This window comes from Mastomys coucha, unplaced genomic scaffold, assembly GCF_008632895.1.
Source record: "Mastomys coucha isolate ucsf_1 unplaced genomic scaffold, UCSF_Mcou_1 pScaffold22, whole genome shotgun sequence".
Classification (NCBI taxonomy): Eukaryota; Metazoa; Chordata; class Mammalia; order Rodentia; family Muridae; genus Mastomys; species Mastomys coucha.
In genome coordinates, this window is record NW_022196905.1 from 226,501,271 (window position 1) to 226,522,753 (window position 21,483).

At 41.4% G+C, this 21,483-nt stretch overlaps 2 protein-coding genes across 6 annotated transcripts in view; both read left to right on the plus strand.

Annotated features, from left to right (window-relative positions):
- Cnep1r1 (CTD nuclear envelope phosphatase 1 regulatory subunit 1) overlaps positions 1 to 6,283 on the plus strand; it is a 15,356-nt gene extending 9,073 nt beyond the window's left edge. For both annotated transcript variants that reach the window (XM_031340754.1, XM_031340755.1), the window contains 3 exons: positions 816 to 925; positions 1,444 to 1,498; positions 4,973 to 6,283. In XM_031340754.1, coding sequence (XP_031196614.1) covers positions 816 to 925; positions 1,444 to 1,498; positions 4,973 to 5,014 — 207 coding nt within the window. In that variant the 3' untranslated portion in view covers positions 5,015 to 6,283. The remainder of the gene's footprint in view (positions 1 to 815; positions 926 to 1,443; positions 1,499 to 4,972) is intronic.
- A 2,624-nt stretch (positions 6,284 to 8,907) lies between these two features.
- Positions 8,908 to 21,483, plus strand: part of Heatr3 (HEAT repeat containing 3) — a 35,968-nt gene continuing 23,392 nt past the window's right edge. For 2 of the 4 annotated variants that reach the window (XM_031340756.1, XM_031340757.1), the window contains exons 1-6: positions 8,908 to 9,212; positions 9,337 to 9,509; positions 11,367 to 11,454; positions 13,083 to 13,192; positions 15,628 to 15,737; positions 20,525 to 20,665. In XM_031340756.1, coding sequence (XP_031196616.1) covers positions 9,075 to 9,212; positions 9,337 to 9,509; positions 11,367 to 11,454; positions 13,083 to 13,192; positions 15,628 to 15,737; positions 20,525 to 20,665 — 760 coding nt within the window. In that variant the 5' untranslated portion in view covers positions 8,908 to 9,074. Of the gene's footprint in view, positions 9,213 to 9,336; positions 9,510 to 11,366; positions 11,455 to 13,082; positions 13,193 to 15,627; positions 15,738 to 20,524; positions 20,666 to 21,483 lie in introns of those variants that run through there. The other 2 variants (XM_031340758.1, XM_031340759.1) reach the window with 2 other exon arrangements.

Below are 21,483 nucleotides of genomic sequence, written 5' to 3' on the forward strand. Positions count from 1 at the left end.
CTGGCTGTCCTGGAACTCACTCTATAGACCAGGCTGTCTCTGCCTCCCAAGTGCTGGGATTAAAGGCATGCGCCACCACTGCCCAGCATGTGTGTTTGCTACTTTGCTGCAGTCATTTCATTATGCCCAGATCTAAATGAAGCCCTCTCCCTCCCCCCAACCCCCACCCTATCTTGAGTCCTAGCTCTTTAGAGGTAGGACTATTCTAAAACTACCTATGTAGACCAGGCTGGCCTTGAACTCCCAGAGACCCACCTTCCTCTACCTCCTGAGTGTGGAAATTAAAGGTGTGTACCTTGAGGAAGCTTTTTGACAGGGAGATAAGTAAATCAAATTTAATCTGTGTTTTCATTGAGAGTGAAGGCCACGGAGGCAGGTGATCACTGAATTCAAGGCCAGTTTGTTCTGTAGAAAGTGAACCCAGCTTGAAAAACAAACAAACAAACAAACAAACAAACAAAAAAAGTGAATCCAGAACAGCCAGGGCTATACAGGGCTATACCCCCTTTCTTGTTCCTCCCTCCCTCCCTCCCTCTCTCTCTCTATCTCTCTGTGTAGGCCTCATCTTTAGGAATGAATTTGAAATGGTTTAGTGTTTGACATGAATGACATATGACATATATTGCTATTATCTTACCATACTAAAAAGATAAAGTATGAGTTTTATTTTTACAGCACAATAAAGAGAACTAGAGTTGTTGGAAGTCTTCATGCCCTTGTGGTTTAGATGATAAAAACATTACAAATGTCTGTATTAGTTAGGGAGGTAGGAATCAGTATCCTAAGACTTTATATCTCACACTTTTCTTTTGCAGGTGTCTTTCTTCACGTCATTGTGGAACCATCCGTTTTTTACTATTAGCTGTATAACTCTAATAGGCTTGTTCTTTGCTGGAATACACAAAAGAGTAGTCGCACCATCAATGTATCCTTTATCATGAGTTGATATTGTTATGGTAACTAAGCTGAAGAACCTTCCCTGGTTCCTAAGTGGTTGTTAGAAGCTATGTTAATCCCATTCCATCCCTGTGGATTCAATACCTGAGATTTGTCTAGACTCATGATTTAGGGGTTTCAGACCATAATTGGCTGGTCCAGTTGTGTTTTGGCTGTGTTAAGACAGCATGTCATGGCAGGGAGCATGGCGTGGAGTATGGCATAAAACAAAGCCACTCATCTCATGGTGGCAGAAGACAGTGAAGGGTTCGGGAATAAGCTATGCCTTTCAAAATCACCCCTCAGTGACCTCTATCCTCTAAGTCCCACTCCCCTGGCTATGAATGTACCTGTGGTTTATTTACTCCATTGAGAACATTTGTCCCTTCAGTTACTTCAATATGCCAGTGGCTCGGGACCAATCCTTTAACACTCAACATTTCATGTCTAAATCATAACAGAAGCCTGATTTGCATTGGGAATTTTCCTTTGACCACGTTGGTTCAGTATAGCTGCTCGATGTCGAACGGTATTAGCAGAATACAATATGTCCTGTGATGACGTAAGTAGTTTTCATTAGAATAAATAGACTTGTAGCCGGATATGATTGCTGAAATCTATAATCTCTACCCTTGGAAGGGAAGAGGATCACTTCAAGTTCAAGACCACCCTTGTTTACATAGCGAGACTCTTTCAAAGAAACAAAAAGGAGGAGGTAGTGCTGACATGTTTGGTTTTAGGAAAGCAGACCTCTGGGTCCTTTCTTTAGGTCAGGATGGTGGCCCCCACTTGTAGCCTCAGTACTAGGAAACTGAGGCAAGGGAGTCAGAGTGAAGGCAGAGCCTGAGCTGGTAGAATGCTTAACATCTGTGAAACCTTGGGTTTGCTGTTCAGCACCACAGGAAACCAGGGATGATGGTGGACTCCTGTGATCCCAGCTCTTGAGAGGTGGAAGCAGGAAGATCAAAGTTTAAGGCCTTCTTAGCAGTATACAAATTTGAGGCTAGCCTGAAGATAAAAAATACTGACTGAGAAAAGCAGCAAAGAGGTTAAGACCAGCCTGGGCTCCATAGCAATACCCTATCTGAACAAAACAAGACTATACCTGAAATCTTTCAGCCAGTCTTGTTGGCACATACATTGGACCCCAGCACTCTGAAGGCAGAGACAAGCCTGGTTTACAGAAACAAAATATCTTTCAAAGTCTTTCCCCTTGGTGACCTGTATCCTCTGACTAGGCCCCACCTGCCTTGGCTATGAATGCACCAGTGGTTTGTTCCATTGATGGCATTGTCCCCATGTTACTCAGTTACTTTAACATGCCAGTGGCTTCTTTAACACTTGAGCCTTCTGGGACAACTAGAGGTAGTGGTGCCAGACAAATAGTAAGGTTGACAATTGAAACTTTATCACTTTTATTATGTTTTTAAATTTTGAAACCAGATTTTGGTTTGTAGCCTAGGCTGGCCTGGAATTCAGTATGTATGTTATTGAAGCTGGTCTCAGACCTGCATGTCTTGTGCCTTAGTTTCCTGATTAATCATGTTTTTACATTTTGGTGTGTATTCTTATTAGCTTCTAGTAAAGGAACATGTTGACCCAACATTAGGATTAAGAGGCACTAATTATTGTCCATTAACCACATGCAAAGTCCCAGGCTCATTTCTCTACACAAATTATCTTAGTTGAAGTCTTTGCTATGTCTAGTTGCATAGTGGTTGCGTTGTAAATTAACCTCCTATCTGACATATAGTTGTTCTCCCATCCTTCATACTGGGGTGTGTGTGTGTGTGTGTGTGTGTGTGTGTGTGTGTGTGTGTTTCCCACTGGAATTAAGTTGCACTGTGGTAGAAGCTGCTTTGTGTAACCACAAAGATTACTAAATCTTTTAGCACTTCACATGGTCCCTGGCACACAGTAGATACCCAAACAATAGTTTACTAACACATCTGTGTAAATCCTTCAGCCCAAATCTAGCTTCTTTCAGATAAACCCTTAAAAAGAAAAGTTTGGATTACATGGTATCTACTTATTCTTACTGTTACAACTTAGTTTTTATGTTTGTGGCTCAGCTCTACAAAAACATTTCTTAGTTATATGGTGGTGGCTCACATCTTTAATCCCAGCACTAGAGAGGCAGAGGCAGGCAGATATCTTAGTTTGAGGACAGTCTGGTCTACAGAGTGAGTCCAGGACAGCCAGGGCTACACAGAGAAACTCTGTATTATTAGTAGTAGTATTAGTATTATTAATTTTATGTGCATTGGTGTTTCACCTGCATGTATGTCTGTGTAAAGATGTTGGGTCCCCTGAAACTGGAGTTACAGACAGTTGTGAGCTGCCCTGTGGGTGTTGGGAATTGAGCCTGGGTCCTCTGGAAGAACAAGAGCCAGTGCTCTTAACCACTAAGCCATCTCTCCAGCTCCCAGGATTTATTTTTATGTGTACAGGTATTTTGCCTGCATATTTGTCTGTGCACCATGTTTGTACCTGGAACTAGAGTTCTAGATAGTTGTGAGTGATCATGTTGGCTCTTTTGTTCTTGTTGTTGTTTTATTTGTTTGCTTTTCAAAACAGGGTTTCTCTGTGTAACAACCTTGGCTGTTCTCAATTGGTAGACCAGGCTGGCCTCAAATTCATAAAGATCCTCCTGCCTTTTCCTCTGAAGTGTAGGAATTAAAGTCATGCATCATCTCAACCAGCAGCCATGTTTGCTCTTAACTGCTGAGCAGTGTCTTCAGCTTCTTAGTTTACTTTTTTATTTGTTTTTCAAAACATGGTTTCTCTGTGTAGCTTAGGTGGTCCTGAAGTATGCTCTATAGACCATGCCTGCCTTGAACCTGGAATCTGACTGCCTCTGCCTCCCGGGTGCTGGGATCAAAGGCATGTGCCACTACCACACAGCCCTTTAGTTTTACTTTTTAACTTAAGGAAATAAAAACTTTATGTGAGCCGGGCAGTAGTGGCGCACATCTTTAATCTCAGCACTTGGGAGGTAGAGGCAGAGGCAGGTGGATTTCTGAGTTCGAGGCCAACCTGGTCTACAGAGTGAGTTCCAGGACAGCCAGGGCTACACAGAGAAACCCTGTCTCAAAAAACAAACAAAGAACAAAACAAAAAAAAACTTTATGTGGAAAGAAGCATTTTGTCCAAATAATTTCATGTATTATAAATAAAATTTAGTTTAATAAGATATATAAATCACAACGCTTGGAAGGCAGAACCAAGTGGATCTCAGTGAGTTAGTCCAGGTCAGCTAAGGCTATATAGTGAAACCCTGTCTCAAAAAACAAACAAACAAACAAATAAAAACACACCAAATCTATAAAAGTTACAGTTTCTATTTAATGTATTTTTCTTTCTTTTTAATACCCTCACACTTCCCCCTTTTGGTATTTTCCTCAACATTTTCTGTGTTTATAAAACATCTCTATTTAAACTAGTTGCATTTCAAGTAATCACCTGCATAAGGCTAGTGTCATTAGGACAATGTTACCACAAAGCATTTGACAATCATAACAGACATCAGGACAAGTGTGGATGTTGCTGGGTTTAGTGGTATAGTGTTAATCCCAGCACTTGGGAGGCAGGGGAGAACAGAGGACACAATTCATAGGAATCATTTGTCTCCTTCCACATTTGGGCCCTGGGATTGAACTAAGGTTATATCAGACTTGTCAGTAGGACCCTCTGCTAGCATAGCCATCTCACTGGCTCCACCACATAACCCTTTTAAAAGAAATGTTTTTACCTTTTTATTTATTGATGGATGGATGGAATGATTGTGTGTGCGTGCGTGCACGTGTGTGTAGATGCACGCACGCGCACACCATAGTGCGCATGGGAAAGAGAAACCTATGGGGTAGTTAGTTCTTCTATCATATTGGTTTTGACTGAACTCAGGTTATCAACCTTAGCAACAAGTGCCTTTTTCTGATACACCATGCTCTTAAAATGCCTTTAAAAGTTCATAAATAACTGGTGGTATTTTAAATAGAATTGTGAACTGACTTCTTTTTCCTTTTCTTTTCTACAGACAGGAAAGCTAATTTTGAAACCTAGACCTCATGTTCAATGACAATCGGCACTATTGCTAAGGAACCCAAACCAGTCTTTCCTCAAGTAAGTGATACAGCAAAATGCCATAAAGGATTCCTTTTGGAGTTGGGACATATGATGGTTTAGCAGCAACTGACAAGAAGCGTGCAATATTTGCCCAGATGATCTTGATGATGCTGGCTGAGCTCTCACCGCCTCAGTACCTTTGATTACCTTTGTTCAGTATTAGTGTCACTTCAGCACTTCAGCCCTTGCACAGAACTCTGCGGATGAAGTATGTGCGTATTACTAAGTTAAACTTAGAAACCAAACCTCCTTCAGTTTTTATAATGTATTTTTGCAAACTACTGTAAATAGCAAATCAATGCCAATGTTAAACCAAGAGGAAAATGTTTGGACTTTGTTCTCCTGCACCAGTATTTCAGGAACCATCTGCTCGACATCTCCACAGCTCCTTAAACTAGCTATTACGCGTGCCTTTCATTCTTAACGCCTCTTTCCATTGTGCTGCAGGAACAACATCAGATTCCGCTTAGACTAAGCAACTCTCATCTCCATTATGTTGAAAAATTTATAGATGTTTTGACAATTTTTGTTAAGCCCGATACTGGATTCTGGCAACTATTATATTTTTCAATAAATTGTTTTCATTTAACACTAAATTACTTTTAAAAAAAATTAAAAACACCCCAAAGTCTTCTGAATGTACAAGTTAAATTATGTATTGTCTGGGAATTTGACAGTCCTTATTTTAGGTGACTGGATTTTATGCTGTGGTAGACGTGTCACACTAGTACCTTCCCAGTGTAGCTGATGGGCCCAGTCCATCACTAGTACCAGGAAACCACACCACAAACCAGAGCCTGCAGCTCTCTCTGCTGGAGAGTGTTGGTGGCATACTGTGTATGCGCAACAGCCACGTGTACTACAGTAGCCCTTAAACGAAACTGTCAGGATTGCTGTAAATGCTCAAGTACTAGAGGTGCCTTTTAGCTGTTTATTACAAGATTTTGAAGATGTTAAATTATTTCATGAGCAATATTTTAAATTTCACTCAAAATAAAACTAAATTTGAATAATAGGATGAAACCGTTTAACAAAGCTGCCATTTAACTTACATGTATTCATCTTGACTTTCCTGTGTATAAAATCGCATTCTCTGAATTGCAGCAATAAAACCCGCTGCTTCTAAGAACTCTAAGAGGGAATTCTATATGTTCTGCATTGTTTCATTTTCTGTAAATTTTGTAAGTAAATATGTGCATAAAAATAAATACTTTATATATAACTAGTGGTTAGAGATTTTCTTTGGTTTATTGTGTCTGCAACTAGAAAAACATATAAACATATTCTAAGTATCAGGTACAAGGTAATTCCAAATTAGATATTTTACTTGAGTTTTAGCTTTATGTATATGAGAGTTCTTCCTTCATGTATATCTGTGTACCAGTTGTGTGTCAAGGGCCTGTGCAAGTAGGAAAGGAATATCAGGTCCCCTGCAATTGGAGATGGTTGTGAGCCACTATGTGGGAACCAGGAATTGAACCCCAAACCTCTACAAGAACAGCCAGTGCTCTTACTGCTCTTATCCTCTGAGCTATCTCCAGCTCCTATTTTATTGTAATTCTGTCTTATAGACCAAACAGTTGCAGGTATGGCAGTTCTAGACTACTAGCCTTCCTCATGCCTTATTCATGGTCTAGTAGTGACTGGCTTTCACTCAGGAGACACAGGATTTGTAACATTGCTCTTAAATACTTGGATTGGGAATTTCCTCCAAGAGTATAAAGCCAAAGAAGATTTTAAGGTCCTTAGTGTCGAGGGTGGGAACTCCTCTGAGTGTTTGATTAGAACCTGGCTCTTCTTCCCTAGAAGAGATATAACTGGATATACATGTAAACATGCCTTGTGTGCTCTGCAAGAGTAGCCAGTGCTGAGCCATCTCTCCAGCCTCAGGATAATTGTTCTTTTAGTTTGTTTGTTTGTTTGCTTGCTTTGTTTTTTCACCACTGGGTCTCACTATGTAGCACTGGCTGTCCTAGAGCTCACTATGTAGACCAGATTGGCCTCAAACTCACAGAGATCCTCCTGCCTCTACCTGTTTAAAGGATGTGTGCCACTACACCCAGCCAGGATAATTATTAAAAGTGCACATCTATAGTAATTTTGTTAGAGGCAGCCTAGAGCTACAGTGCTCTATAAAACCTACAATGTCAGGACCAGGGTATAGCTCTTATTTCTAGCTCCTCAGGCAGTCCCTAAGGCATAGCAAGTAAGCAGATAAACTTGCTCATGAATGAATGAATCATGTGGAATGGGCTGGGCAGCAGACCATTGAACAGCAACTTTTCAGTTCTGTCAGCATTTACATAAACACCACAGGTGGCTCAGCCAAGTGAGAAATGAATGAGAGTGAGAGCAGTGGTCTAAGCCCAGATGCGACTTCCCTTTCTAAAGGAAGTTTCTTTTTTGAAACAATCAAAATGATTCTCATTCCTTTGATGGATGTTTCACAAACTTTAAAGTCTTTGTGGATAGAGAAGCCTCTCCTTTTTCATATGATCTTGATGAATCTGGAGCCAGAGGCTTATTTATTTATTTATTTATTTTTTTCAGATAACTACTGGCCTTGAAACTTTGATGACTACCTAATCACAGTGGAGAGCAGGATGAGACAGGGCAATAGCAGGTTGAGAGAGCAGATGCTCTAGAGCCTTATTGCACACTGCTAATACAGACCATAATGCACCTCTCTGCACGGAGCTCCCAGGCTAGCAGGGACAGCATATAGGGATAGCTTTGATGTTTGCACATTTTGGAAACTCTGGTACTAGAACACAGGGCCTGACACTTGCTAGGCAATCACTCATTTGCTGAGGCTCATTCCTGCACACATTTGATGACAGTTATGGACAATTCAGAGATACTGCCACACAAAATACATGGATGGCCCATAGTAATCCGTCTGCTGGGGCAGCAAGGAGAATGAGGACAATAGACCAGGCCCCATAAATTGGGCATTTAAAAAATATCTCCCATCTCTCCAGAATACATCCCTACCTATAACAAAAGGATTTTTAAGTAGATCTGAGAATATGCCCCAGGTGATTACCAAATGATCAGTGCTGGAGACACTGTAAGCTGTCTGGTTGCCCAGGCCTAAGACTAGGCCAAGAGAGCTCCAAGAAAACTGAGGAAGCGCCCTGCTTTATAGAGAAGGTGCTGGTAGCATGAAGCAGAATGCCAGGATGTCAAACTCTGGAGTGGATTTTACAACCACATGACTCCACCAAAAGTTTCTTAGAAAATATACCTCAGAGTCTCTTTTAGGAAAGCTATATTTCAAAAACACGGACAGGCAACAGATGTCTGGAAAAATAAGTAACCTTAAAAAAAAAAGAGAGAGGATGAAATGACTCAGCCAGTAAAGGCATTTGCCATGCAAACCGGAAAATCGGGGTTTAATTCCTGGAACTCATGTAAAGGTTGATGGAAAGAGCCAGTTTCTCAAAGGAGTCCTCTGATCTCCACCAGAATGAGGCAGCATGTGTGCCTACACATATATCACATGTACTTTTTAAAAAAAATTGTTATATGAATATTTTATGGGAAACATTTTTTATGTTGTTTGTCTCAGTCCCTGCACAATGAAATAGACTGGCTGAAAGTCACTAGGCTCCTTCTAAAATTGTCTATCACCTATGGGTGGCTGGGGAATGGCTCCTAAGAATGGTGAAGAAAATGCTGGGATTAAAGTCATCCATCCAGCCGAACTTATCTTTTGTACAGTTGAATTACTGTATGAAGTGGGTGTAGTTAACATTCCCAGGAAACTCAAGGGCTCCGCCCACTCTCAGGGATGGCACCGCCCATATCACATTACACGCACGCGCACTCCCTGCTCCCGCCCTCTGCGCAAGCGCGTTGCTTCTCCATGTGTGCTCAGGCCGTCACCTCGGACTAGCTGGAAAGAGACGCCAAGTAACATAGCAAACTAGAAGTCACCACGGGCCCAGCGGGCCCTATCGACTGCTGCTGCAGTCTTCCTCTTCTGGTCTGTCACCGCAGCCTCCGTCGCCATGGGTAAGAGTCGGGCGAAGCGCTTCAAGCGACCCCAGTTCTCCCCTATCGATAGCTGTCAGGCCGAGGCGGCGGCCGTTGCGAACGGGACTGGGGACGAGGAGGACGATGGTCCCGCGGCTGAGCTTCTGGAGAAGGTGGGACGAGGGCTTGGCCAGGCTCGGGCGGCTTGCGGCGGGCGGCTGGGTGGCCAGGAGGCCGGGAGAGAGGTGCTGCAGCGCGCGTGCTCACTACGCGACTCTGACGTCTTGGTTCCTGCAGCTCCAGCACCCGAGCGCCGAGGTCCGCGAGTGCGCCTGCGCAGGACTGGCCCGGCTTGTGCAGCAGCGGCCGGCACTACCGGACCTAGCCCGCCGGGATGCTGTGCGCCGGCTCGGGCCGCTGCTGCTGGACTCTAGTCTGGCGGTAAGGGAGACGGCGGCCGGGGCTCTGAGGTGAGTCCGAGAAGGCCCGAGGCAGTGTCCCTGCGAGCTAATAAATCTAGTACACCCTCACCCGATGCATTCTCTACTTCTGGAGGGAGAGTAACCTGCGGTTTAGCTCAGATTTGCAGTGGATGGAGGGAGATTTGAGTTCATGCTCCGAAGGACCCCAGGGCCCACCGATCACACACATTTTTTTGTATCCACCTGGCTGCTTCACCAACACTCAAACCTCATGCACATTTCCCCGTCTCAAAACCCACCATAGAGTCTCTGATGGGATAAAGTCTTCCAGTCTGGGCTCCATGTTCAACTTGACATTTCAGCATGTAAGATGTCTTTGCAGGAGCTCCATTGAGAGGGCATCTGGAAACTAGCAAAAAGACAAAACAATATTAATGAGAAGTGCTATGGAAAGGAGAGAGTGTATTTCAGGACGAGGGGGAATTGAATTGGTACCCTCTAGATGACATTTATAAACAGACCAGAAGATCAGAGAACCAGGCATGGAAAAATAGGGTGTGAGCATTCTTTATGGGAGGAAGAGCAGAGTGTAGATTAACATATGTGACGAAGGAGAGAAGGTGGGGATTAAATTTGCTGAGGCTGCCAAGGTGAGGGGTTTATCTAAACTGTAGTCGTATAGTCTACATTTTGCAAAATGAACTAAGATCACCTCTGAGTGTAAGATGCAAAATTCAAAACACCTAAAAAACATAATGAGATCTAGAGTTTGCTGATGAGGTTTTAACTGCAACATCAAAGGCATGATCCATAAAAGAAATAACGAATGGACTGAATTTAAATAAGATTTAGACCTTCTAGCATGATGGTACACGCCTTTAATTCCAGCACTTGGAAGGCAGAGGCAGGTGGATTTCTGAGTTCAAGGCCAGCCTGGTCTACAGAGTGAGTTCCAGGACAGCCAGGGCTACACAGAGAAACCCTGTCTTGAAAAACCAAAAAAAAAAAAAAAAAAAAAAAAAAAAAAAAGAATGAACTGTAGAGAGGACAGAAAGTTAGTATCTGTGATCTTACAGATTTGCCTGTGTATATTGATTCAGTCTAATAAGTATTGGATGAAGCACCTATATGCCAGTAACTGGACTAGGAGAGTTCAAGGCCAGCTTGAACTTAGTGAGTTCCAGAACAGCCAGGGCTGTTCTACATAGAAGCCCTGTCTTGAAAAACCAGCCAACCAACCAGATATATAAATAAATCTTAAGTGTATTGAATAATATTAGTGTTAATAATATATTGATTATTATTAACCAAATAATGAATATATGTATAAATACAAGTAGTTGTAATTACAGAGACTACTACTAAGGATATGAAGGTTTGAATAAGAATGTCCCTCATAGGCACATTTATTTGAATGCTTAGTCACTAGTGAGTGCTACTATTTGAGAAAGATTAGGAGGTATGGCCTTGTTGGAGTAGGTGTGGGTTTATTAGAGGAGATATGTCACTGAGGGTGGGATTTCAAAAGCCCAAACCAGACTCACTGTCTCTGTCTATGATCAAGATGTAGCTCTCAACTACTGCTCCAGTGCCATGCATGTCAACATGCTCTACCATGACAATGGACTAAGCCTCTGAGACGGTAAACAAGCCTGCAGTAAGTGCTTCCTTTATAAGGGTGGCCTTAGTCACGTGGCCTCTTGAAAGCAACAGAGCATTGTAAGACCATGACAGCTATTTGATGTGCTGAGGACCAGAACACTCGAAAATCTGTAGGCTTGCTCTCCAGCATATGAGAGCACAGTTTTTCTGTGGGAAAACTTAACTGTGGTTAAATAGACAGGACATAGCAGTATTTTGTGAGATGTGATTTGAAAGTAAAACGTGTTTACATTTTTTACGTAGAAACCTCAGTGCTTGTGGAGGTTTTGACGTTTGTGATGACATGGTGGCAAAGGACATCATGACACCCCTGGTGGCGCTACTGAGAGAGGTATGTGGCATTTAGCATAGCATGAGTAATGACTTCTGTGTGGAGTTTATGGGAGATGGGTTTAGGAGGGGGTTTTTTGTCTCTTTTTTATTTTTCAATACTTTGGTGTCATCTTATGTGTCCCTTTAAACACCCTGTGACAATTTCATTTCTTTCCCTGGAAACTCAGTACAGAGGCATCACTGATACCAGTTTATATTATTTGTGTCTCTGCCACCTTTAGATATGCACACTTACCTCTTTAGATTTCAAGCCTGTTCCCTGACTGCTCATTCATGTGTGCCTATCATTTTATTTTCCGATGAGACAAGTCTCTTTTCCCTTTCTTTTTTTGTGGTACTGGAAATGGAACTCAGATCTTTGTGCCTCCCACCAGGCAGGTGCTTTATCACCACCCAGTTATATCCAAATCCAAGGCAGGTATTCTTTTACCAGTTTATACTGTGCTGATAGGCCGGAGGCACAGACGTTTATAAACGTAGATTATGTCAGACTCTCATTGTTATGTGTTACATGTACATTCCATGATGTAGCTCATTGGCTAAGCATGCTAGACTCTCGTATTCCTCTCAGCCTGACATGCCTTTCTTCTGTTTTTCTACATCTAGCCAATTTTCACTAATGCTGCGAAGCGTCAGTGGGTCCTGCTCCCTTTTGAGCAGTGCTGCTGCGCTGCAGCTGACTGTGTCCTGGGGGCACTCATGCCATGCTGCTGGCATCCAGTTGGGTAGAGATCAGGGATGCTGTAGAACCTCATAAGAAGTCTAAGACTCAGAAGACCTTTTAGAGAGTGCCCTGCTCTGTGCTAGGAAGCAGTCCTGCACAGAGGTCAAGAGCAACCAGTAGGAGCCTAGAATGTCTTCAGGAGCCTCTTTTATCTTATTTTTCCTACAAATATTGGGAGATTAAGGTTAATAGATGAGCTGCCTCAAGTTTGTTGTGAGGATTAACTAGTAAATATATGTAAAATGCTCAGAATAGTACTTAGGGCATGCTATATAGGTATTAACTTTCTTTGTCATTCTGTCTTTTTTTAATATAAATCTATTTATTCTTTTTATATAAATTTATTTCAGCACCCTTTGTCATTCTGACTTTTATTATATTAGGGGAAATACTTTGTATTGATTTTGTACTTTCATGTAAAATATGGGATGAATAACATCATGGCTTGAAGACCTTTCTTGTCTGTGTTTCTTGCCAAAGGGATGTATTATTTTTTTAAGTTTTTATTCTGTTTTTATTTGTGTGTATCTGTGTCTTTGTGAGTGAATGCTGTGTATGTACAGGTGCCTTCAGAGGCCGGAAGAGGGTGTCAGATCTCTTGGTGCTGTAGTTACAAGTGGTTGTGTACCAGTTGATGTGAATACTGAAAACTTAGCCTAGACCTCCTGCAAAAGCAGTGCAAAACCTTCCTCTGGACAGACAGAGTGCTCTTAACCACTGAGTCGTCTCTCCATGCCCCGGGGATGTACCATTTTGAGAATTGTACTTAGAGCCATTTGATAGCATTATTAGCCACTATAATTTCTGGTGTTTTTGAGGTTCTAATTCTTTACTATTTACTACCTTTTTTTTGCTTAATTATTCTTTTGAACCTGGGTGCTAATCATGATGTTTGGTTGCAGTGTCTCTCTGGACTGGATTCAAATGAGATGTCTCCACAGGAGAAAGCTGATAAGGGAAATCCCATAGAAAGCATAGCCAATGAGGCTGTGAATGTGCTGTGGAATGTGTGGTAAGTGCTCTCCAAGAGCAGCCTCCCCAGCTTGCAGCACTCTCTGTTAAACTGTAGGATCCGCCCACAAATGCGCACATCCTCCTGATTAGCGCAGTGCACACCTGCCTTGGTATCTGGAATGAAAAGGGACCACAAACATTGGCTGATGTTTCTGTCCACTTCCCTGGTAGTGACTGTTTGACTAGGAGGTAGATTGCAAGGAGGAGCTCTCTGGGACTGAATAGGAACAAGGCCACTTCTTTTTCATGTTGCTGGAACTGGTTAGGTTAGAGTGGACCATGGCTGGGAATGAAAGGAGCTAGAAGCAAATGCAGAAGCACTTTTTAAGCTTGGTTTTATGCCTGTAGTCATAGCAGAGTTACCGTTTCTTATATTCAGTTGGGAACAATTAAAATACTGACCTAAAGCCAGTGTTTGGTACATGAGCAACTGATTGGTGTTTTGTGTGCACCATAAATCTTTTACTTTCTATAATTTGTTGTTTAGAGCCCTGGGCCTCATGGCTGCTAAGCACTAAACATGTTCTACCACTGTAGAACATTTTTCTCCAGTCGCTAGAAGATTACTGAACTTGAATTTTTAATATTTTCTTCAAGTTACATATATGTGTGTGAGTACATACATATGAATGCTGGTGCCGTTCCAGGCCAGAGATCTGGAGTTGGTTATGAACCATCTCATAATGGTGCTGGAAATCAAACTTGGGCCTTTACAAAAACAACCCTTAACTCTTAACTGCTGAGCCATCTTTCCAGCTATTTTTCTTTTTTGAGACAGGTGGAGGCCAGGTTAGCCTAGGACTTGCCATGTAGCAAAGGCTGACCTTGAATTCCTGACTCTTTTGTTTTTATTTCCCATATCCTGGGCTTACAGGTGTCAGCTACCACCTGTGGCTTGAACTGGGAGTTTTAGGAATATTTTCTGTGAAGAGAGCCTAACACAGTGGTTCTTGGTCTTCCTAATGCTGCGACCCTTTAATACAGTTCCTTGTGTTGTATGATTCCCAACCATAAAATTGTTTTGTTACTATTTCATAACTGTAATTTTGCTACTGTTATGAATCATAATGTAAATATCTGATATGCAGGATACCTGAAGGGGTTATGACACACAGGTTGGGAACCACTGGCCTACCAAAGTAATCTTTTTTTTTTTTTTTTTTTTTAATAAATGAGACCTCTTCCTAGTCTCATTTTTATTCCAACGTGCTCTAGAGCAGTAGTCCATTAAAGCCAAACCATGTGTTCCACTAGGAAACCATGGTTCCTTTAGGAAGGTTCCACTCTTTTTTTTTTTTTTTAAACAGCTTTTTTTAGACTTATGTATTTATTTATTTATTTAATGTGTATGAGTGTGTGGTTGCTGTTGACCTCAGGACCTCTGCTGTCCCCTCTCGCTCCTGCCCCGCTTGCTCTGGTCTTCAGACGCACCAGAAGAGGGTGTCCGATCTCATTATGGGTGGTTGTGAGCCACCATGTGGTTGCTGGGATCCGAACTCAGGACCTTTGGAAGAGCAGTCAGTGCTCTTACCCTCTGAGCCATCTCACCAGCCCTCCAAAGTAATCTTATTGTCTTGAGTCCCTAAGTCCAGTCTTTACTACCTGCAGTTATCATCACTCTTAGAATTTTGTTTCATCCTTTACATTTCTTTACTGATAGATGCTTTGCCTTCTTGGCTGTAGTTTAGTGCTGAAATAACTAGAGATAGCTAACAGAAAATATATTTTTGATTGCATGAGTCACCTGTTATCTCTGTATATTATGTGTATGTTCACATTGAGATTATATTCTAGAAACATGAGTAAAGTTCATTCTTTTAACCTGTATTCGGTGTATATGCTTATTAGTAATATTGATAACTTTATTTAAGGAAGTTCTGTGATTTCAAAACTAATTCTTATTAGAGTAATTTCTCTAAAGATTGAAAACGCTTGTTGAAATTATAGTTGCAGTCTAGGAGTACATTAAATGTGGTTTTTCAATTAAAAGTGTTGCTTTTCACGTGGTAGAGGCCTTTGTTCTTATTTGAATGCATTATTATCGAGTGGTAGAGGAAAACGAACAGTCTATATACACAAGGAACTGAGGCCTGGGCAGGGTGCCACCACACAGGCTATATAGGGCTGCAGGTGGATGGCCTCGGCTGGGAGGGCTTGGGTTCTCTCAAGTCTGTAAAATGGCAGATTGGATGAGTGATTATTTCTGAAGTTTTATACAGCTCTAACCTTCTGCAAGGAAAGACCGACCAAGAGATCTCAGTGTAAAGAGAATGAAGCCCTGATAGGTTGTCATGTACAATGAATAAGAATGGGTGTTTTGACTCCTGATCTTTGGTTTTATAAAGCATAATTATTTTTTTCATAGACTTCTGTGGTTGATTTTTTTAATGTTAAAATATGAATAGTAAAACTTATTTTTCCCCTTCACTTTAGTGAATGCAGTAGTAGAGCAGTATCTATATTCAACAAAGAAGGGTGTGTGGAGATTGTATTACAGTTCTTACGTAGGTTCCCCACCAGTATTGACCTGGCTGTCTCCGTAGGTAAGTGAAGAACTTGCTCACTTGTCATTCCTGCGCTGCCATGTGCGGGCACAGTGTGTCTGCTAACAGCCCTGCTGTTACTAGATGTAAATGTCTAGTGAACTTCTGTTTGTTTGCAATTTCTTTAAACCCTTAGCTCTGGCTGCTCTGGAACTTCAGTGTATATAGGCCAGGCTAACCTTTAATGTTCAGAGATCTGACTTTTGGATGCCAAGATCAGAAGTGTATACCACCAGCCCTGGCCTTTTTTCTGTGCTCATTTATTTTTTAAAATAATGGTGAATGTTCTTTGGTGATGTCTTTTTTTTTTTTTTTTTTAGATTTATTTATTTTATATATATGAGTATACTGTCAATGTCTTCAGACACACCAGAAGAGGGCATCAGATCCCATTATAGATGGTTGTGACCCACCATGTGGTTGCTAGAAATTGAATTCAGGACCTCTGAAAGAGCAGTCAGTGCCCTTAACCGCTGAGCCATCTCTCCAGCCCCTGTTTGTTTTGTTTTTTCAAAACAAGGTTTTCCTGTGTAGCCCTGGCTGACCAGGAACTCACTCTGTAGACCAGGCTGGCCTTTAACTCACAGATCCACTTGCCTCTGCCTTCTGAATGCTGGGATTAAAGGCATGTGCCAACAGTGACTGGCTTAGTGTCTTATTTCTTATAATAAGCCTTTATTCTTGAAGTTTTAATCTCTATTTACTAAGAAACAAAAACTCATATTTCCCAGGCTTTTATGCCAAACTTTAATGTTTTATATCACTTTCTCTGATTTCTGAAGAAAACTGATAGTTTTTTGTTATTGAAGGGGTGATGTTTTTTTGTTATTGCAGGAGGTGGGTAAGAGGAGCTGTAAAAGAGATGATTGGACTTCCAGTTAAGCTTGTCCCTTTCATGGGAGCTGTGAACATGGAGTATAGCAGTTGCCTTTAGCTTCCTACATTCTTTGTGTTGGGCTAGAAAGTCATTGAGAGTCCTGAGCTCAGCAGCAGGAAGAGGCAGAAACCAGAGAATGGGCAGCCCAGAAGAATTTTGGGTTCAGAGAAACACTTAAAAGGGTTTTTATTCTCCACCCAGTTCTCCTTTAATTATGCATATTTCTGGAGAAGAAAGAGATGTATTCCTCTTAGCTCTGCTTCTCCTGGGTTCAGTAGATACTTTTTTTTCTTATTATAGGGGTGTATATATGCTGGGGGTTGGCCTCAGAGGCCAGAACAGGGCATCAAATCCCTAGGAGCTGTAGTTAACAGGCAGTTGTGAGCTGTCAGGTGTGGGTGCTGGGAACTGAATGTAGGTCCTCCATAAGAGCACTGCTCTTTTTTAGCCCTGACTGGCTGGAACTTGTTATGCAGACCAGGCTGGCATTAAATTCACTTACCTCTTCAGTGCTGCTGTTAAAGGCATGCACTACTATGCCCAACTCTCAGAGACTTTTTAGGGAGAGAGACCAAAAGAGGAAAACAAAAGTAAAATAGTGGAATAAGTTCTACTAGAAACTTGCAAAGATCAGTTTGTCAAATGGAATCTGTAGGGCAGTGCTGGGAGCCAGTGGGGGGTGTTTAGAAACAGCTCAGTGTTTTAGCAGTGAGTAAGTGTCTTAATCTTAAGCCAGTTTTTATTTCAAAGACAAGAATTTCAGGCAGGTTAGTTCATTGATTTTAGAAGAAAGTATAGGGGTGTTCTGGAGAAATGGCTTAATGGCTAAGAGCATGCACTGCTTTTCCAGAGCCCAGCACAACTGCCTTTAATTCCAGCTCTAGGGGATTCGATGCCCCTTTATAGACCTCTGCAGGCACTTGTACTCACACACACACACACAGACAGACACACACACACACACACACATAATTAAAAGTATATCTAAAAATCCAAAAGAACAAATGCTTTAAAAAAGAAAACCCAACAGCTTGGGCCAGTGAAATAACTTTGTGGGTAAAAGACTTGCAGTGCAAGCCTGATAGTTTGGGTTTGGTCTCAGGAATCCACATGATAAAAGGGAGAACCAGGTGGTCTATGTGTGCACCATGGCTTATAGCTTGCTCAATCAAATCAATCAATCAATGGATGCATTTTTAAAAATTAATAAAAGTACTCTTGTGCCTTTAATGTATTAAAGGTTCTGGATTTCTCCCTCAGCTCTTTTATTACTAGTGTGGGTGATAGCATGCACACACATGGAGTGTGTATGGAGGTCACAAGACAGCTTTATCAAGAATCTGTCAAGCCAGGCAGTGGTGGCGCACGCCTTTAATCCCAGCACTTGGGAGGCAGAGGCAGGCAGATTTCTGAGTTTGAGGCCAGTCTGGTCTACAGAGTGAGTTCCAGGACAGCCAGGACTATACAGAGAAACCCTGTCTGGAAAAACAAAAACAAAAAAAAGAATCTGTCAGGCATGGTGGCGGCATCTGGGAGGCAGAGTCAGGTGGATCCACATAGTAAGTTCCAGGATTGCTAGAGCTATATAGTGAGACCCTGTCAAAACAAAAAACAAACAAACAAAACAAAAAAGAAAGAAAGCAATCAGTTCTCTTCTTTACTGTAAGGCTCCAGAGACAGAACTCAGGTTGTCAGTCTTTGGAAGGAAGTACTTTTAGTGGTAAGCCATCTCACTGGTCCCAGTTCTTTTTATTCTAATGTATTTTTTTCACAGTGGATCATTATAAAGTCATTTTGAAGTGTGTAGTAGTGTTTTCTTTCTGTATCTAGCTAGATTGGTGATTTTTATAAACAGACATTTTGTAAGTAAATCAAGGCTCACATATAATAAAGTGAACTTATAGGATTCTGTCCTGTCCAGAATAATTTTTTGAAATTGTGTTTGCAATAGCATTCATAGGTTACCTTGGCTTTTGTTTGGCTGTTGAGGTAGCTGTTTGCTGTATTGCACTGGGGATCCATCCCAGAGCCTTCCTCATGCTGGGCAAGCAGTCATGGAGCTATCACTGTAGCACTCTTTTGCTAAAGTGACTAGCATTAATCCCTTGTAACACAGTACGTTTAGAAGTAAGTATATGTATTGATGGGTAGCATAGCTGTACCATGGGTTACATTTTTTGTTTGAGATTTATTTAGTTTGTATGTATGAGTGTGTGTGCACATGTATGCATCCTGATGCCCTTGGAGGTTAGAAGAGGGAGTTGGATCCCCTAAAACTAGAGTTACAAATAATTGTGTGCAAGGAACCAAACCCAGGTCCTTTGTAAGAACAGTGAATGCTTTTAACTGCTAAGCCATCTCTCCAGCCCCACTACCATACATTTTGATTCATTTGGATAAATACAATCTAATTTGGAATTTCAAAATCTAAATTTTTTGGAATAAATACCTCAAAGGAAAGTAATTTGGCTTTATTTTCCTTTTTGTACTTCAGAGGTCTCTTCTGTCAAAACCTTTTGTGTGATCTCAGTTTTGTTTTGGGTTATTTTGTTTGTTTGTTTTTTAATTTTTGTGTTTTTTGTTTGTTTGTGTGTTTGTGTGTTTTTGAGTCAGGGTTTTTCTGGGTGGCCCTGGCTATCCTGGAACTTGCTCTATAGATCAGGCTGGCGGAGAACTCAGGGATCCACCTGTCAGTAACTCCTGATACCACAAACTTTTTCCTGATTTGTTTATTTGGTTTGGTTTTTTGATACAGGGTTTCTTTGTGTAACCTTGGCTGTCCTCAGTCAGTAGGCCAGGCTGACCAGGCTGGCCTTAAACTCATGGAAACCTACCTGCTTCTTCCTCCTGAGTGCTAGGATTAAAGGTGTGTGTCACCAATGATCAGCACCTCAATTTTTTTATGCTTTCAGTTAATTTCTAGAATGAATGTTGTAATCCATTATCTTGGCTTTGTTTTATTTTGGTTGGGTTTTTTGTTGTTTGTGGGGGTGGTCTTTTTTTGAGACAGGGTCTTTCTATGATAACTCTGGCTGTCCTGGAACTATGTAGACCAAGCTAGCCTCAAACTCACAGATAATCCTTCTAAATGCTGGTGTTGGGCTGGAGAGATGGCTCTTCCAGAGGTATTAAGTTCAATTCCCAGCAACTACATGGTGGTCCACAACCATCTGTAATGGGATCCAGCATCTTCTGGTGTGTCTGAAGAAAGTGATAGTGTACTCATATACATAAAATAAATAAATCTTGCAAACAATCAAGAGTACTGGTGTTAAAGGCATGTCACACCACACTCAGCTACTGTTTTCTTTAAACAGGGTTACCTAATGTATGAGTCAGGTTTGTTCTTGGCAACAGAACTATTAAGCATGTAGTGTATGAACTAGTACTTGGTCATAAACTTCTTACTACTGGCCTATGATAAGTGTATGAACTGAGGAGAAACTGTAGATATTTATAATAATTCATCATTGCTACAATTACTACTTTAAGTTATAGTTTATGAAAGTATAGTTTTATAAAGAGTGAAAAATTTAGCTGGTGATGGTGACACACACCTTTAATTCCAGAACTGCAGAGGCAGGTGGATCTCTGAGTCCTAGGCTATCATTGTCTACAGAGTAAGTTAAGGACAGCCAGGGCTACACAGAGAAACCCTGCTCTGGGGCCGATGGTGGGGGGAGGAGGGTAAAGGGGAAAAGAAAAAGAATTAGAAATTTAAAGAAGAGAGGTGGAGATCTTTAGCACTGAGACCTCTTTTGCATGTATCATCCTTGAAGTGAAGCCTATATGCCTGATGAAGCTGATGTGTCTAAAAGTTGTAAAAATGCACATTTTTGTATGAGTTTTACAGGTGTAAATTATCTTAAACAATTCACGGATTTCTAAGTTGTTGGTTCTTGTCTTATAGCGTATTGTTTACAGACAGTGACAGAAAATAACCCAGAGCTCCTGAAATCTTTTGATGGCACAGCACTGCGTGTGCTGGAGTCTGCTTTGCTTTGTCCTGTCACCTCTATGGAATACATTCTTTTAAAGACACTGGTGGCAGGTAAGGTTTACCCAAATGAAGTCATAATTATAATAGACCAGGATTCAGTCTTCCCCAGCTGTATGCTCTGTCTGGTCTGAGAACATCTTATTGTTAGAGCAGAGACCCCTAACTAATTGTTATGCAGCTTGCTAGAATAAATGTTTCCATTTTCTAAAAAATTATCTCTTTTCTTTCCTTTTTTTGTTTGGTTTGTTTGTTTGTTTGTTTGGTGTTTCGAGACAGGGTTTCTCTATGGCCTTGGCTGTCTTGGAACTATCTTTGCAATCTTTATAGACTAGGGTGCAGAAGAGGGCATTAGATCCCCTGGAACTAGAGTTATAGACAGTTGTTAGCTTTCTTGTGGGTGCTGAGAAATCGACACTGGCCCTAGCCAGTAGAGTCATAATAGTTGTGAGCTGCTCTGTGGGTGCTGGGAATTGAATTGAAGTCCTTTAGAATAGCAATCAATGCTCTTAACTGCTGAACTATCTCTGCAACCCAGTTTTCCTCTTTTTCATGACCCATTGAGTTCACAGTTCACTTAGGGCAACTAAGACATGACCCACTACTTGCTCTTCCATGAGTTCTTAGTCCCACCTTTTTTTTGCTCCAGTGTTTCTGAATGTAGAAATCTGAAGTGGTCCGATGGCTAGTTGAGTAGCATATACTTTATAATCCTCTTCATCCTGAAAAGTGACTATATCCACTAAATGAGGACTTTTCCTGATCCTGCTTCCCCTCCCCATCTCTGGATGCACAATTCTGCTTCCTGTTTCTGTGAATTCGACTCTGGGTAAAAACCTTACAGAAATAGAATCATTTATGCTTGTCCCTCT